The following is a 17,937-nucleotide window of genomic DNA, read 5'->3' as shown; positions in this document are numbered from 1 at the left end:
CAGAATTATTTTGGATTATTGTATTAAAAGACTTATTATCAACAACATTAATAGAAGGATGAATTAATATCTTTGAATTATAAGTAGGTGTGAAGTACACTTCTTTATTTGTTTGATTAGCAAAAGAATTAATTCTTAAATGGGCAATGGCAGTCTCGCCTGGCTCAATTGTGAGTTTATTTTTTAAAACTACATCAATCTGTTCATTATTGGTATGATTAGAAGCTAACTTATCAAAATTATTTAAAGGAATACAAAAATTACTAAATTGCGCCAACTCGTCTTGGAAGTTAATAAGAACATTATGTGTTCTTAGAAAATCAAAACCTAGAATTCCCTGAAAAGTATCACTCTTAATATCTGCAATAAAAAATTGATGTCGAAAAAAATTATTATGGATTTTAAATGAAATTTCAGCACAAGCCGAGAATTGTAGCTGAGAATTAACTGTTCTTATTTGGACTTTTCTTGATAAGAATTTTACTTTATTATGAGCCCTAATTGCATTGAAAGTATCTAATGTCAATAATGAGACTGACGACCCACTATCGAGTAGAAAATTTACATTAACATTTTTAAAGTTAGACGCAATTGTTGGAAGATTAATTTCATGTGAAACAATATTTATGTGCTCAGTATTCTCTTTATAGTCACAGTTAGTCAAAAACTCCCTAATGGTAACATTTGAGTTATGCATCGATTTTGACATAAACTCATTTATATCAAAAATTTTGGATGGTTTGGTGGATGAGAAGACAGGGCCATCCCCTACTGCCTCCTGCGAGAGTTTAAAGGATTGTTACCTCTATAATTAGTATTATTAACCCTCGGTCTAAATTGTTCATTTTGACTAGGAATCGGTGGTGGTGGATACTGCGGTGCAGTGAACCTGGGAGAAACCATGGGGAACTGTGGCGGAAAAGAATGCATCGCCAATGGCCCAAATGAATTTTGTCTTAAATGTCTGAGATACGTTCGACACACACTCATGATATGCCCAGACCTATTACAGAAAGCACATTGAAGGTTTGGAGTTGGGCGAGGTTGTTCATGTCCAACCCGATCCTGGTTCTGTACAGGGTGAACTAAAAGGGGACATAATTTAGTGCTGTGGGGTTTCGAACATATATTACAATTAGACTGCATAGTCTCAATTTTTGTTGTCAGCATTTCGAGTTGTTTTGAAATTAAGGTGAGCTGATCAGGTGCAGCAGAAGCACACTGAGTCACCGCATGAGCTGCGACTAAAGGAGTAGCCGATCCAGCTAAGGATTGTTGTATTGTCACGATATGATTGGCCCTTTTGACCATCTCGCGGTAATCTTGTATTCCCTCAATGAGAATAGTCTCCTTAAGGTGCAAAGGGATTGCAGATAAGAACTGCATGGCTTTTATCCGAGACAAAGCAGTTTGGTCATTTATAAAGTTATATGCCTTATGGGCAAGAGAATCTATCCTATATTCTAAATTTTTGATAGTTTCAGAGGGCAAAAGGCTGATTGCCTGAAATTTTGCCAAGTCAGCCGAGGAAGAATCTTCTTGTTTGAAAAAATTTTGAAGCAGCTGACATGCATCCTCGAACTTTGTGACCACCCTACATTCAGGTGAATTCTGAAAAAAAGTGAGAGCAGCCCCAGACAATTTTGATTTTAATAAGTATAATGCAGCCGGATTATCAAATTGATTTAATTTTACTAGATCTTTAATTTGGTTCAGGAACCACTCTACATTCTGAGAATTTCCAGAAAATTCTGGACTATTGAAATTGAATTTAGGGGTTTGCCTATTGGCCTCTATGTTATTTACGTTGTCAGGCATAATTATTGGATTAGAATAAGTTCTATTACGGGTTTGAATTGGGGTCATCTAATGAAAAAATATTACTTAATGATAGTATCAATGACACAGGTATTATTGCTAATTGTAACCTTTTGATAACCTCATGAAAATAATGTACACATTGAAATATAATAAATTTAAGTATCAAGAAAAACACAATTAAAAAAATTATTTTACCCTACACATTACTGTTAATCATATAACGATATACTTGCATAAACAAGAAATATCAACCATTAGAAAAAAAACAATATTGTCATTAATTATTTCAAAGTGCAAATAAATACCCAAAAGTTTTCAAAAACCAATCAATTATAAATATGTAATTGTAGTATAATAGATTAGAACACTAATAATTTATCAATATAGGAGAGTAAGACATTGGCAATTCATATTAAAAATCAATTCAATAACCTTTCAACAAAATAACCAATTAAATTATCAAATATGACCTGATTCAAAAGCATAAGAAGCAAAATATTTAGTTCACATAAAATTTACCAAATATTAAATAATAATTATTATTTTAACCAATTGCTGTGAAAAAATTTTTTTTTCAAATAATTTATGTAAACATCAATTTTATAAATAAAAGGAATCTTATTTTTAAATTGTTATATGAAAAATTATTTACCAAATCTTATCCAATTACTACTTATTATTTAATCAAAAATATTTATATTAATCATCCTAATCAAAATCGTTATTTTTAATCACTATTATAAAACAATTGTAATATTCAATTACAGAACTTATGACAAATAATTATTATTATTTCAACTTAAAAAAATTATCTATTTGGTTATTGTATGAAACAAATTAGTAAATAACCAAAACAAGATATTAATTAACCAATCAAAACATAAAGTCTATTAAAAAAATTTGATTACATTGCATAATTTATTATTGTTTCTTTGGCTATTATATCAAAAACTATTGAAATAAACAGTTCATTTCCTACTCCAAACTTAAAGAAATTTATTGAAATTAATTGTATTAAACATTGAATAATAATATCTTACATTACTCATAGTAAAAAAAATTTAATTTGAAATCACTGGTCAAAATAAATTTAGTTAAAAACTATATACACCAACCGAAAAGCGGAACGGCACCAGATGCCCTGTTACGGTTGGGTATAGAATAAAAATGAAAAAGTTGCAAAAAATGATAACAATTTAGAAAGAGAAAAACTAAAAATTAATGGCCGGGTGAAACATAGTTAGTGGTACATTTACGAAGTTTGGCTAACCCAGAAAAATAGTAATTTTTTCCAAAAAAAAGTTCCAGAAGATAACAAATGTATTCTACAGAAAACATACCTTTCTATCCATAAAAAGATATCCAGTCCTGGATCAGAGATGAGTTTACAAAGAAAATCTCCAACAATCTGTGGTTACCTTCTAGGAAATCCAGATGAATAAGTCACTATTAAAACAGTTATTTCAAACTAAAAAAAACTCTTTATTTTGAGGATCCATACTTAACGGCAAAAATAGTATCCAATACACAGTCTCAGGTGGAGAAGTGGGTGAAGGGTAATAAATTCAGGAACACGGAACTTTGGATGAAACTGGCTTAGACGAGATCAAATTCAGATTTGCATGTTGGGTAATAAATTCAGGAACACGGAAATTTTGGATGAAACTGGCTTAGACGAGATCAAATTCAGAACTGCATGTTGACGATCACTCTCCTCCATCTTAGAGATCAACTTTATCCATTAATCAATAAGTGATAACCGGTAGCCAAGGTGTTAGCAGCAATACCGACAGTTGAAGCACACTCCCGGATTTTGGGATTCTTGATAAGAAATCATCCATCGCAACAGTTCTCTCAAAATTGAAGATAACATTTTTGTTCTTATGAATAAGATTTTTATGATCTGCTATCAAAAATTCGGAAATTTTGATTGGAAGGCATATTGAAGCCACTATATTAGCAAAACAGGCAGTCAGTGGAATTTTTTCTATGGCTGAAGAAAAGGTTCATCTCATAAATGAGAAACTACACAAGAAAAATGGCGAAGGAGACGCCATCCTCACCTCCTAACGAGGACAGGATAAAATAAATCACGCAACAGCGCGACGTGGAGTATGATACTCTCGAATTTTCGAATGCCATCGTCATCTTTCGCGCGCTCTTTTTATAAGAAACAAAAACTTAATGGTTGAAGTTGTAGTGCATGTTGTGCAAGTTAAAGTTAAATTATCTAAAAATCACGAGTTGAGACGAAAAATTGATTATACGTTAAAAGTTACGGTTGAGAAACACAACATACACGCGGAGATGAAAGATGCCGACAACCAGTGGAATTCTCAGAAAAAAAAGGGTGGAATGTTCTCGAAATAAAGGGGCTCTTCAAGGAGCTGGTAAGGAATTTTAGGGGGAGAAAGTCCAAATTGCGCTACCGCTTAAGGGGCTAAAGAAAGATGATGAAATAAAAAAATGTATTACAAAATTATAAATTAAGTCAAAAGAATTAGTATTATTGATTAAAAAAACAGGATATTTATAAATTAGGCTGTGACCTAATGTCACACTATCAATTCAATTAATGTTATTATAATGCTTTTTTAAATTTATTGTTGTGTTTTTGTCGAAGAAAATAGTAACTTTGTTAAGTCATCAGTGTTTTCATTGCAGAAAAAAAATGGAAGAGAATTTCTCACCCTTTCTCAAAAACAGGGTGAGATTTCAAAAGTTAAGTGAGATTTCTGAAAATTAAGAAAACACGAATAGACTTGGAAAAAAAATATTTCTTTAATTATAATACATTTTTAACATCTAATTTTTAAAGCATTGAATATTTCTGCTGCATCATCATATGGAAAATGTTCTATATCTACTCTTTCATCAGCTATTCTCATTAGGTTGCTCAAATGCTTATCAGTCAATCTGTTACGATATTTTGTCCTAATTCGATTTTGAGTGATAAATGACCTTGCAAAAGATGCTGAACTATTCGGAATCACTAAGTAAATTTGTAGCATTGTGCACACACTTTCCTATCCTCTACATCTGCCAGCATAAGCTTTTCAATTATTTCTGCTATAGATTAGTGAAGTTTGTTGAAGTTATTTCCATGTTCTATTTTTTTTTCTGTAATGAAACCACTGAGTGCCGTAACTTTTTGCGTTAATCATTTTTTAATGCGAGGAAAGAAAAAAATATGCGAGATTCTCATGTTCTCGCATTGTAGTGATAACACTGGTCATGAAAAATTCTTGGAATTAGTCATGAAAAATCATGAATTTGAAAATCTGCATTGTAGCAGATACCCTGAGTCTATTTTTGACTTGAACTTTAATAAAATATTTGCTGAATCTTCGGAAAATATTATTACTAAGTAAATATTTGTTTCAATATTATTTTTTTTATGTTTAATTAGACTTAAAGACATTATGTTTAAAATTGCATTTCATATTTTAACAACAGTTTAACACATATTTATCTTCAGGTAAATTAATTTCAAACTAAGATTACACTTTTTTTAAATTATCCTGCTTTGTTTTTAAGTTACTACTCAAATTGTTTTAAGTGAAGTCCTGTGCTTTTTGAAAGGGTCACAACATACTTTTTTGTAAAAATTTATATATTTTCAAAAACAAACTTTGATGATGAAGACAAACACTTATAAAATTATTGACTGATTCTATTCTCCATTTTAATAAAGTTAAATTAGTTTCAGCTAAGTTTTTTCTGGTCTGTGTAGCTTTTTTCGTGGCATAACTCAACAAATGACAATCAATCTTAGTAACTTCTCCCACACTGCACTTCTGCATTTTTCTAGGTTTCAAAAAGTTCTTATTGATAATTAATGATATTGATAAAAATTAGAAGCAGGGCCCCCTGTTTTTTCCACATATATTCGTAGAATTCAAGACCACTGGTTATCGGACTTCTGTTGGTTAAAAATTTATTTTCAAAGAAATTTTAAAACTTTTACTAAATTCTGTTTACGAAGCCTTTACATACACTTGATTCTTCCTCCAATTCATTGAGCAGAGTCTTTGGTTGCTCCAGAATCTGCTATTATCTCGATTCTCATTCGCACAATTTTAATATCAAACATATACTTTTGTATTTATATGTGATTTACAACTTACACATTGGGATTCGTATTCACATGATCTAAAAATCATGCAGCATGATTCATATTTACACTATTTAAAATTTCAGTATCCCAATTTGCATTCTTGAAATCCAAATATTGCATTTCTTGTAAGAAGTACATTTTTTCTTGAATTAGTTAGTATAAAGGTATGATATTCTTTATTAGTAGGTAATTTAATTATAAATGCTAGTTCAAAATATTATGTTAAATATGAAACATGATTGGCTTATAAATTGATATCTTGGTATCGATTTTTTGCATGTAAAATTTTTAGAGTTTTTCACTTAGTGTCACAATCATCCCTGCAATTATTAATGAATGTTATATTTTTGAACCTATTTTATCTACCATATTTATAATTTCTAATATGTTTATATTAAATCTAAATAATTTCTTAACATGCAAAATGTTTATGAAATTTTACTTTAATTTGAAGCTTAATCCATCTTTTTTATTTAAAAAAAAGATTATTTCTTTCCCTTTTGAAGATATTCCACGTGGCATGAAATCCAATCTTTAATTAAAAGAAGTTCATAGCTAACATTTTGTAATTTTTTTTTTAATTTATAAATATTTATATTTTTAATTATATTTTTACTAGATTGTTTTTGTATTTAAGTATGTTAAGGAAATTTCATCAAAATTGCTTGATAAACAAAAAAGTTATAATTTATTTTCTACAAAATGACAAACTGTATTTTAATGGTGCATTTAACAGAAATTTTAAAATTCCTGAAACCTTAATCGCCAGTTAAACTATAACTTGGGGATAAAATCAAACAATTTATATCCTTATTTGGGTGCTCAAAAATACCATCCATGCAAAGTTTAATGAAAATCTGAGATAATGAGTGTCGTTTCCTGGTTGAATTCATATGAATTTACCCTACTTTGTTTGCCTCAATTTTAACTTGTGTATTTAATATTCGAAAATAATTCATTTGTCTGTTTTATTTTCAGAGTTGCATTTCCAGAAATTTTGACAGTAAATGAATTTATTAAAGTAGAAAATAAAGTAAGTATATTTGATTTTTGTTTAATTTATTTATTTTAAAGTGAACTAACTGCAATAAATTGTAGCTTTACTTTCTAAAGATAAACGTATACAATTATTATCAAATATATTGAAATTTATCAGTTTCATAGATACTTTTTATTTTATTTTAAATAATGAAATTTATTCTCTTAGTTTTTTTTTTGTTTTGTTAATATCTTGCATTAGATATAAGACTACAAAATTAAAATTACATTAATGTCTTTGTAGGAAGCCTCAGATGATGGTGATACCACAGATAGTGGTTCCGTCTTAGATGATGAGAATGCTGGTTTTCCAAACAGACACACAATGTCTCCAGAGACGTTAAGTGACAATGAGCTACAGGATGATGATGAAGGGATTGATGTCGGACCTTCTATAGAAAACTCTCATGAAGTCTGCATTAATGAAAAGAATTTAAAGAAGTCCATGGAAAAGGTATGTCTCCTTCAGACAGAATAAATTCCATGTTGACTTATGCATATAAATCTGAACATATTTAAGGAGACAGATGAGGGAAATCTTTCACCATGGTAGGAGGTTTTTTTCTTTCACCTAATGAAGTAATCATGAAGTTAAAGAGAAGTGAATTCTAGAAAACCTAGACTAAATTAAGTTTCAATTCAAATGATGAAGAAATGTTTTCAAAATATCAAAATGTGAACAAAGTACGCGGGTGCCACTTCTCAGTTTTGAGGACTGAAATCTGTGTGAAGAAAAAGCCAGTGAGCTGAATTCCATACTACAATTAATCTCTTTCCAAGAACTGTCGGGGCTCTGGGGATAATGTATTTGCCATCTGATGAGCTGAACCGCGGTGGCTGGTCGATATGAATTTGGCACCTGGTTTGCACCGAACACAGTGCAGGTGTGAAATATCCTCAGTTGTACACAGAATCATGAGTTAGAATCCTTTTGCTGTTAGGTTAACAGTAGGAGGTTTTTCTCTCCATGTAACGCAAATACGGGTTAGTTCAATCAAAAAAAGTTCTCTGCGAAAACGGCACATTTAATACTTGATTAAGGAGTTCCATTGTCTTCTAGATTGGTTTCAAAATTACAAGGCTACATAGTTGAACCTCAGTAGTTGTGAACCCAAAAATTTTGTCAGTTGGATATAAAAAAATCTTTAAAATAACTTCTTATCGAAAACATTCTTTTTTTATTATTCTTGCAAAATAATCTAATAATGATGACACACCACTATAAGAATTGGAATAATAAAAATTCAATGTCTTAAGTGTTGAATCTGCTTGAGTTTTTTCCCCCTGATTTTTAGAAATTCTGAGAGAATCAAAACTTTCAAATTGAAATTTTTTTAAGAAAAATACATTTTGTAGAGCTAGGACAAAAAAATTGATGATGAAATATCAAATATCTACAGATGAGTGTCCATGTTCATGAAAATGGCTCAAAGAAAAAGTTGGTAGTTTATTTTTCAGCAAATGGTGAAAAAAAGACTTATGTTTTTTTTCGTTTGCTGTAAAAAAATTAGAGGAAAAATAAACAAGTCATTGATGTAATATGTGGGCCATTCTCAAAGAAAGATGATTTTTGCAGTCATTAAGCAATACATACCTGCAAGGTCTCGTGTTATTTAACAAGGAATCCAGTATTTTACGACTATCTCCTGTTTACCCGTATATTCTCAAATTTCTCCGAATTTGTTGAAGAAATTAATTTAGGAAAAATAGATTTTTGGTAATAAAATATCTGCTGATGGCAAAAATACTTATCTTATTCCTCAACAGATAGTGCTTTTGCCAGTACTGCAGTATGTTGAGTGTTAATAGTTTAAGTAGAGTGGTGATGTCTCAGGAGATAGAGTGTTCGCCTTCCAATGAGATGAACTGGGTTTGAATCCCAGTGATGGTTGCTCGATGCGAATTCCGCATTTGGCTTGCATCGACCACTGTGCTGGCATAAAATATCCTCAATGGTAGATGGTTCTGCAAATACGGGTTTGTTCCATCATAAATTCCTCCAAAGGCAAATTTCTACCAATATTTGATCCAGGAGTCTTCTGAATTGGGTTCAAAATTACAAGGCTACCGAGTTGAACATTGGTAGTAATAAACCCCAAGTTGGGTCGGCTGATTTTTAAATAAAATAGTTTAAGTAATTATAAATAATGGTTTAAAAATCTTCTTTAGATTGAGATCTATAAACATATTTTTTACTTTGCTAAATGTAAGGACTTATGTTATTCTCAGCTATGAATTTCTCTTTTTGACTTACATGATTATACATGATGTATCAAAACTGTACTTGTAGCCAAAAAAATGTCACTAGTAAAATCTCCGTTATTCTATTTCTCCAATGTTGGCAGGTATGGCAATATATTTCTGAAAATTCTGTTAAACAATGGTAGACTGTGTTAATTAGAAAAAATAATAAGTTCAGCCTTGAAATTTTTTTGGAGTGGCACCCATGAATGTATTACTTCCTGACTAAGTATTTGTACTAATCCTAAGTATTTGTACTACAGTTGGTTTCATTTTTATGCTTGTAGCATTTTCTCTGCAAACAAAATAGCACATGTTAAAAATAAAATTAATATAAAAAGTCAACTAATGATGTACGTAATTTTGAGTACCAAACAAAAATTTTTTAAATACTGGTAATAAAATCTTAGAAGGACAAATGTTGAAAAAACTTTTCATACATTCAATAATAAATTTAGCTTCGTTGAAGATTATATTGAGAAAAAAATTTCTGAATGAGACAGAAGAAATTTTCCATCTGATAGACATTTTACTCTTGTGGTTCCAAATATTTTTCAGCTTTTGTGTTTGACAACTTTTCTTATAATTGAATATATAAAACTAATCTATGGTTTATATTTATTTACTGACACATTTTCTGTTAATTGCAAATATCATCAAATTTACTTAAAAAGACAGTGGTTTCTTTTTTGGGGAGAGGCTTGTTTTCTCTCTCTCTCTTTTTTTTTTTTGCATTTGACACTCAATAAAACAACCCTCAAGCATCTGTTTAAAACAGTGACTTGATAACATGTGGGCATAGTATCGTGAATGCACAAAAATACCATTTACTATATTAATTAAATGCTAAAAAGAATACTTGACCAATTTTGACAGAGGATTGCTTTACTACAGTAGAGAACCGATTATCCGGAACGATAGGGACCATCGCTATTCCGGATAACTGATTTTTCCGGTTTTCTGAATCGCTACAAAAAGCCGTTTTTTTATCGTTAAACCCAACTAAAAAAATATATATATATTTGGAAATTATCTTAAAAAGAAGAAAAAACGATGAAGTAATACACTAATGATTATTTCTAAACTGATGGTAAGGTAAAGATCTTTCAAAAAAGAAAGAAAAATCCTAAAATCTTATGAAGAAAAAAACATCTTTTTAAAAAAATCGCGGGAAAATTTATCGAATTTCGTTCCGGTTTTTTGGTTTTCCGGTTTTCTGATTTCCGGATAACGGGTTTTGTACTGTATAATAAATATTTGGTAACTAAATAGAAAAATTGGCAACTTTTTTCAATAATTATACATGCACCCTTAAAAATCACACTCCATTTGTGAAAAATGCTTAATTAATATGTTGATATAGGCTGCCGTTTCTAGTAAATATGTCAAGTATATTACGAAGAGAGCATGTTTTAACTGAAATAAATCACACAAGGAGACTAACATTTCACGAAAAGAGTGAACACAATTTTGAAACAAGAAAAGTTTGATTAATAAATTTATTGTATGCATTGAAAATAAATTTACGCAGATTATGAATAAAGTACAAACACCTCAGACTTAGGATAAGAATTTTGAGGATCTTGTCAATCTTTCTTCATTCAAAACAGATTCAAGAGTTTTTTTCCCCTCCATCAATTGTGTTTAATAATTACTTTCAGAAAGCAATTATTATTACAATGCATTTCATTGCATTGCATATAGCAATGAATTGCTTAGTGTGGACATTTTAATAGACTTAAAAACAATGTCTCTGAAATAGGTGACTTCATATGGCAGAATTTTTTCATTCTTTCTACGACATGCCTCTCTAATACTAGTGTCATTCTGCAAGATACTTTTCAACTTAACTTTTTTGGTTAAAATAGCGTAACATAACTTTTTAATCAAATATGTAATATTTTTTTTATAATATTAATATTATGGCCAATATTCTGTCATTTTGTAGGGGGAAACATACAAATAATTTCGCATTTTGAAAATCTTCATTAAATCAATCAATCGTTAAAAAAAGTAATTAAAAAATCAAGAAATCTGTAGCAATATCTATCGAAAAAAAGACTGATGGCGAAATCGCGTTGATTGGACTTTCCGAAAAGGGGTTACTGAATGTGTGTTTTCATTTCGAGATTCAGTTGTTGAAATAAATATCAAATTAAAAGTATAGGATTTTAAAAGCTACTTGGAAATCAATAAAAAAAATGGAACACAAATTTCTGCAGAAAAGAAAAGCCAAATTTTTTACTTCACAAAGGAAAGGTTTTTCTGCGAGAACTCTGTAACGTTCTGCAATAATATTGCCGTGTCACCACGATTCTGCCACAGGGATGGGACTTTATGCATTGGAAGGATTGTTGTAATAGGAGGTCATACTGAAGACTGTAATAAAATATTTATTATAAGTCAATGTTTTTTTTTTAAAAAAAAAGAAAAATGTATATTGCTTAATTTTGCAGTTTTACTTAAGTGAATAATCTAATGATCAATATTAATTGTTCTTTTTTTTTAAAATTTTGTATAATTTTTTTTAGGGTCCATATGTTTATGAGCTGTTCTCGATTATGGTGCATTCTGGTAGTGCTAATGGTGGCCATTATTATGCATACATTAAGTAAATATTTTTTTTTCTTAAAAATGCTTTTGAACCCTATTAAAGAAATTTTAAATTAATGTTGCTGTTTATTTAAAGTTTGAAGTCATTTCATGTTTTTTTTTTGTTTAAATTGTAAGACAGATTTAGTTAACTCATCTTTGTAAAAAATGAAATATTCATCATGAGAAATCTTTTATTATGTTTTATCTGTTTTTCAGTAAATAAATCTCTTGTATTTTCTAATCAACCTTTTCACTTTTTAGACTTATTACAATTAGTTCTTATGCTTTTAGGCTGATTTGAAAATACACCACTCATTAGTTGATTATCCTAATCCCATAGAAGTGATGTCTTGTTGTAAATAGCCTTATTTCAGATTTATTGTAATTAGTCTAATCGTAATCAGCCTGAGAAATTCTTTGCATTGTTCTGTATCAAGTAGATTAGAAAGTATTAAAGTCTAGCATGCATTGCAAATGCTGGTGACCTTTACTTTTAAAATGTCCCTTTAATACATCTTCATAAGTTTAAAAAATAATGTATATGTTTTATATTTACTGGTAATTTTTAAACTTTTAATAATATTTTTGTAAGGAAATGCAATTAGATTACTAAAAACTTTTCAGCTAAAAAAGATATGTTAGTTTTAAGGGTTTTATGTGATTTTATTAACTGTAAAATTTTGTTGGAATGTTATGATATACTGATAAATTTTTCCTTTAGAGATTTCAAGCATGGGGAATGGTATTGTTTCAATGATGCTCAGGTGACAAAGGTAAAGTAATGTATTGTTTTCTTTATTTTTGTATTGATTGTGGACACTTGTTGCTGCATTTATCCTTACATATGGGTGAATCTCACGAAATATGACAATTCACTGTCCCTTGCTCCTAGATCTAATACTATAATTCTAAAAGAACTTTTTTTTTAAAAAAAAATTAATAAATAGCATTGCTGTTAGCATTTTAAAATGACTTTGCACTAGCATTGACTGTTTTGTATAGTTAAAATATTTAATTGAACTTCAAAATGTCATTTTCCACGCATGTCCCAAACAATGTTTCCAATAATAACTAGCTACAAAACTTCCCATAACATTTTCAATATCTAATTTTTTTTTTACCTCAACTGATGTAAGCATTTCTAGAATATACCCAGAGGGTATTATTTACAAAAACTTCGTTTAAAATAATTTTTTCTGTCAGTAATTTGTTTGTCCCAAGAAAATCTGTCATTTTCCTGGCTAATCTTATTTAGTGGTTTATAACCAAAATAGATAGTCAGCAATCAATATCTTAAGTTAATAGATTGATTAGATACCCTTCTATATGAACATGTCTTGTTGCATGAATAAAGAACCAATTTTTCTGCTTCAAAATCTATTTCAAAATTTTTTTCAAGATGAGTAGGTTTTTGTGTTGTCATTTTCCTGCCTTCCTGAAATCATTAATAACATAAACTACATAGATTTATCTGAGTTATTTTACGAAATCCTGTTGTTTTATGCAGAATGTAAACGTCTTAGGTCAAAATATTAAATTAAATTAAAGTTATATGCTATAAAATGGTGAATTTGTCATTATCCTGGCTGTCATTTTCCTGGCTTATGAATGCCAGGACATTAAAGTCTTACCAGAAATTTTTTTTAACTGCTAATACTGTAAGGAGGGAAAGCAAATATTAACCTAATACCAAGTTTATGTATGATTGTAATATCAGGGGTCTGTCCAGACATTTTGTGAAAGGTCCGTTTTATGTGAAATTGTGAAAAATTACTCACATTCTTTCAACCAGGGTCCGTTTTTATGAATTTGTGCAAATAGGGTCCGTTATTGCAAAAAAAAGAGACTTTTTCAAGGACTTTTTAAATTGTAAATAGATACAAGATTATGCTGTGCACTGTAAAATTATAATAAAAAAATTAAATTTTCAAAAATAAACAGCAATTACTGCTTCTAAATTAGAGATGCAACATTTGATATTTAGCCTATACACTGCTGAACGCAGAATATTCATTTCGGAAGAATAATGGAAGAATCGTCTGCCGAAGACAAAACTTAATTCGTTTACATCCATCTTTCTTGTTTTCTGCCTTGGGAAGGGTTTATTCGATTAACAAAACAATAATGAAGATAAACAAATTTGTGAAGGGTCCAATTAAAAGAAAAATCATTTTGTGAAGGGTCCGTTTTTAAGTTAAAATATTTTGTGAAGGGTCCGTTTTTAAGTTAAAATATTTTGTGAAGGGTCCGTTTTTATGAAAAGATATTTTGTGAAGGCTCTGTTAACGGACCCAAATTTCTTCTAAACAGACCCCTGAATATGCTTGGATGTAATCGAAGTTATTTATTTATTTAATGATTGATTATTGTACACAATTTTATTCTGTACTTATCAGCAACAAAAATTTTTTGATTCTTTCTACAGTGGATAAAAAGAATTAATTTAAGCAATTTATGGTCCATCTGACCTAAAGGCTTAAGTTGTGTTACTTACTATTAACTTAAAATGACTGTTTTTTAAACTTCTAAGCTAATATGTCATTTTCCTGGCATTCAAGATTTGGTGAATTTCTATTTTATTTTTTTACTGGAGCAAATGTCAATAAACTGCACTGTTCTCCGCAAGATATTAATAAGTGTGACTAAAGAAGTATAAAAAAAAATTTTAGATTATTTTGAAGACTTTAAATTTAAAGAAATTTTTTGGTCTGAATTGTCAAGTTTAAAAAGAATCACCCATATATATCAGTCACTTATTTTATTTCTATGCCCATTTATTCTTGTAAAGATAGCCATTTCTGTACATAAACTTCAGAAATGTGTTTTTTTTGTTTAGATAACGTATGATGACATCCAAAAAACATATGGTGGTGGACCCTTAAGAGGTTATTATTCAAGTGCATACTCAAGGTATAGAACATACTAAATCAAATTTTTTTAAATTAATTTTTTAAAATTTTTTATTTATTTGTTTATTTTTTTGTTTCTAGCATTCTTATTTATTTGTAAGGCTACTAATTTATTATCTTGAGAAAGTTTTTTCTGAAGAAAAAAAAATTTAATGTGTTTCAAAAATTATGTAGAAGAGGCGGAGTTTGAAACTTAGTGCTTTGGTACAAGGCTTCTCAAATCAGACTTGTACTAACCTAAAGTATCGGTCAGTTATGCCTCTGACTAACATTCAATTAAATGTAAATAAAAGATTATTTTTCTGATAGGGATGTTTGGTTTGACATTTTCGCCTCTCTAGTTATGCAGTCTTTGGTCTGTATATCTTCATTGTAGTTTTTGACATGTTTCTTATGTGCTGGGATTATTTGAAAAACCAAAGTTGACACCCAGTTAAATTGCGGGATTTCACTCTTAATTGTAATTTGCGCTTGCGCAATAGAGGATTTAAAAAAAAAAAAAAAAAAAATGACGGCCATAGTTAAGTGCTTTGTGAACATTTCTGTAGTGTTGTCAATTGGAAGGAATTTGTAACTTCTGCTTTGGAAGTATTGACATGTTAGTTTTTTATTTTATTTATTTTTTTGAAAAAATCCACTTTTGTTTCTCAATTTTCTATATTCTTGATTTATAATTTTGGATCATGAATTGATTGTTAAGAACAAAGCGATTTTCATTGTCTGCTATGTTTATTTATTTGATATCTATATTTTTTAACTGAATGAATTCTGATTCCTCTTTTTTCAAATTCTGCCTCATGTGGAATCACATCTGTTTTCATTAAAAATCTTCTATTATTATAAATAAAAGTAGAAGATAGTTTATACTTAACATTCAATTATTTATTATTAAAATCAATTAGATATGAAATAGGATATTTTTTGTGAAAAATTATATTATATATCTTAAGAATTCCTATTATTATTTCCTATTATTATTATATATCCACAGTTCAACCAATGCTTATATGCTGATGTATAGACAGATTGACAAAGAAAAAAATGCAGGTAAGTTTAATTTGTCTTTTGTTACATTTAAATGCAACATAGTCCATTTATAAATCAAAATATATTGGAACTTTTCTTAATCCAGAGTGCATAGTATTTTTTAAAGAAACTTAAAGGTGCTTAATTTTTCTTTACCATTTTTGGTTTTTGCCAAAAATTATGCAAAGAGCATGGTTTTCACGTCATTTTATTCAATGCTTTCACGATTCATTTAACCATAAACCATTCAGGCATACCTTCTGTCTGTAACACTTGAAAGCACCAACCAATTTACATGTTTGGTAAAATGCCTGCAAGTCCGCATGTGCGTGTACTGAGCTGGATTTGGTGCGAAGGATTCTTGCACTCTAATGCGCAACTCTGCTGCAGTTTGCAAGAGATTCTCAATTTCAAGCATTATTTTCCACCCTCTGAAAACTATTTATTTAATAGATTTAACCATAAACTAAAACCCTTATCTAAAAGTTAAGAGTTATCCAATCCTATCAAATCTTGACAAACTATCTAGTAGAATATTACATCATTGTAGTGTATCTACCACAAATATAATTCCAATTCACTAGTGTATTAGCCATGTTAACACAATTTTATGTGGAGGTACCTTTTCATAGATGACGGTTGACATGGTCGATAACTACTCGTGCCCCACATTGGTGACCTTCAGACATGATGTGAGCACGCCTACCTTGCCAGAAACGCCCACTACGATTTTAACATGTCTTCTTCGATGGATGGTCCACATTGAACAGATGACTTGCTACTTGTGACTGCGACATTGTCCTCCTCACGCTGTTGCTTCTCAGTCTCGATCACACATAACGTACGACGTATTCCCTCGACTACAAATGGCAACACAGGAGCAGTCACGACCTTGAACTAAATACAGCTCTCACTGCTAAATTGCTTTCTCTCACAAGAACGCAAATTTTCTTGTCGGATTGTTCTATCCCATTTCTTAATCAGCATTTTTCTTCGAATCACACGTCAACCGCATTTTTTTCTCATTATTATTTCATCTCGCTGTTGCCACTCAGCACTTATCATTTTTTATTAGGATTAACAAATAATAATTTTGAAAGGGTATAAAATTAATCTAACATTTTTACTAAATACATTTTAGCAGGCATTAACAACTTAATAACAAAAAAAAATATTAAAAAAATTATCTCAAAATTTATATTAAAAAAAAAAAAAAAATTAGGGTTACATTCTACTGACTACAATTATTTTTTAAAACTCTCAATAAAGTTTTATTACAAGAGTTTATTTTTTTATCATAACATCCTCTATTGTCACTAAAAAGATTATTCAGAAAAAATAGGTTCTAAATGAAATAAAAATTACGAAACAAAAATCTATATAATTGAAGAAAACTTTTGTAATGTTCTTAATAGTACTGGTCTTTGAACTGCTTGCTTATAAAATTGCAGTTTAATAATATAAGAAGTTTTACTTGATAAAAGGCAGTTTAATGTGACATTTATTGTTGTTGTTACTCATACCCCTGGTGTAAGCCTACACCAGGTCTAAAAAACGTCGCCTGAGAACATAGAAAATCTTCTGCTCAACCAACAACTGCCTCCAGGGGGCTATTAAGCAATTAAAAGAAGAATTGGTGCTTGTATGGGGGGGACTTACTTTTCTGACGAGATTCTCTTCCTAAATCCCGAACGTGTCTCTGTTTTACTTGCTCGACGGAGGATGCAGTATGAGATTGGAAGATATGCAACTGGTCCATGGCTAAGGGTGATATGCAGCTTAATTTGATTGAGGAATATTGAGGGTTGAGGACTGACTAAACCTCAATATTCGCCTGCAGTCATTAGCTGAGCATAATGGAACAGCTTTCACGCCTTTTGTGACCCTGAGAGGAGAATACCCGTGCGTACGTCGCCTGTTCTGCCCAGAAACACCCCCTCATCACTATGAGGCTGACTGCAGGACTAGAGGGGACATTTAGTGTATTTATTGGGTTATTCATGTATAAGGCAAAATTAATGGTCGCCACAGGTCGACTGACTATTAAAAAAAAGTGGCAATCAAAAGTCCTGGAGGCTGAAATCAGTTTTGCGAAAAAATCATGAGACTAAATTTCATCAATAAATCTCTTTTCCATTTGTTCTTTCAATTTAAATTTTCTATTTTCCTTAAAAATGTTTATTTTATACA

General features: G+C 30.0%; 1 protein-coding gene across 3 annotated transcripts in view; it reads left to right on the top strand.

Annotated features, from left to right (window-relative positions):
• Window positions 1–17,937, top strand: part of Usp47 (ubiquitin specific protease 47) — a 109,392-nt gene that overhangs the window by 45,003 nt on the left and 46,452 nt on the right. For all 3 annotated transcript variants that reach the window (XM_043052876.3, XM_043052877.3, XM_043052878.3), the window contains exons 12-17: window positions 6,917–6,971; window positions 7,221–7,430; window positions 11,749–11,828; window positions 12,534–12,585; window positions 14,649–14,722; window positions 15,713–15,768. In XM_043052876.3, the coding sequence (XP_042908810.1) occupies window positions 6,917–6,971; window positions 7,221–7,430; window positions 11,749–11,828; window positions 12,534–12,585; window positions 14,649–14,722; window positions 15,713–15,768 (527 nt within the window). The remainder of the gene's footprint in view (window positions 1–6,916; window positions 6,972–7,220; window positions 7,431–11,748; window positions 11,829–12,533; window positions 12,586–14,648; window positions 14,723–15,712; window positions 15,769–17,937) is intronic.

This window comes from Parasteatoda tepidariorum, chromosome 1 (assembly GCF_982258835.1).
Source record: "Parasteatoda tepidariorum strain Cologne lab strain chromosome 1, Ptep-v5.0, whole genome shotgun sequence".
Lineage (NCBI taxonomy): Eukaryota > Metazoa > Arthropoda > Arachnida > Araneae > Theridiidae > Parasteatoda > Parasteatoda tepidariorum.
Note: the sequence above shows the minus strand (reverse complement) of the source record. Positions and strands in the feature narration are given on the sequence as shown.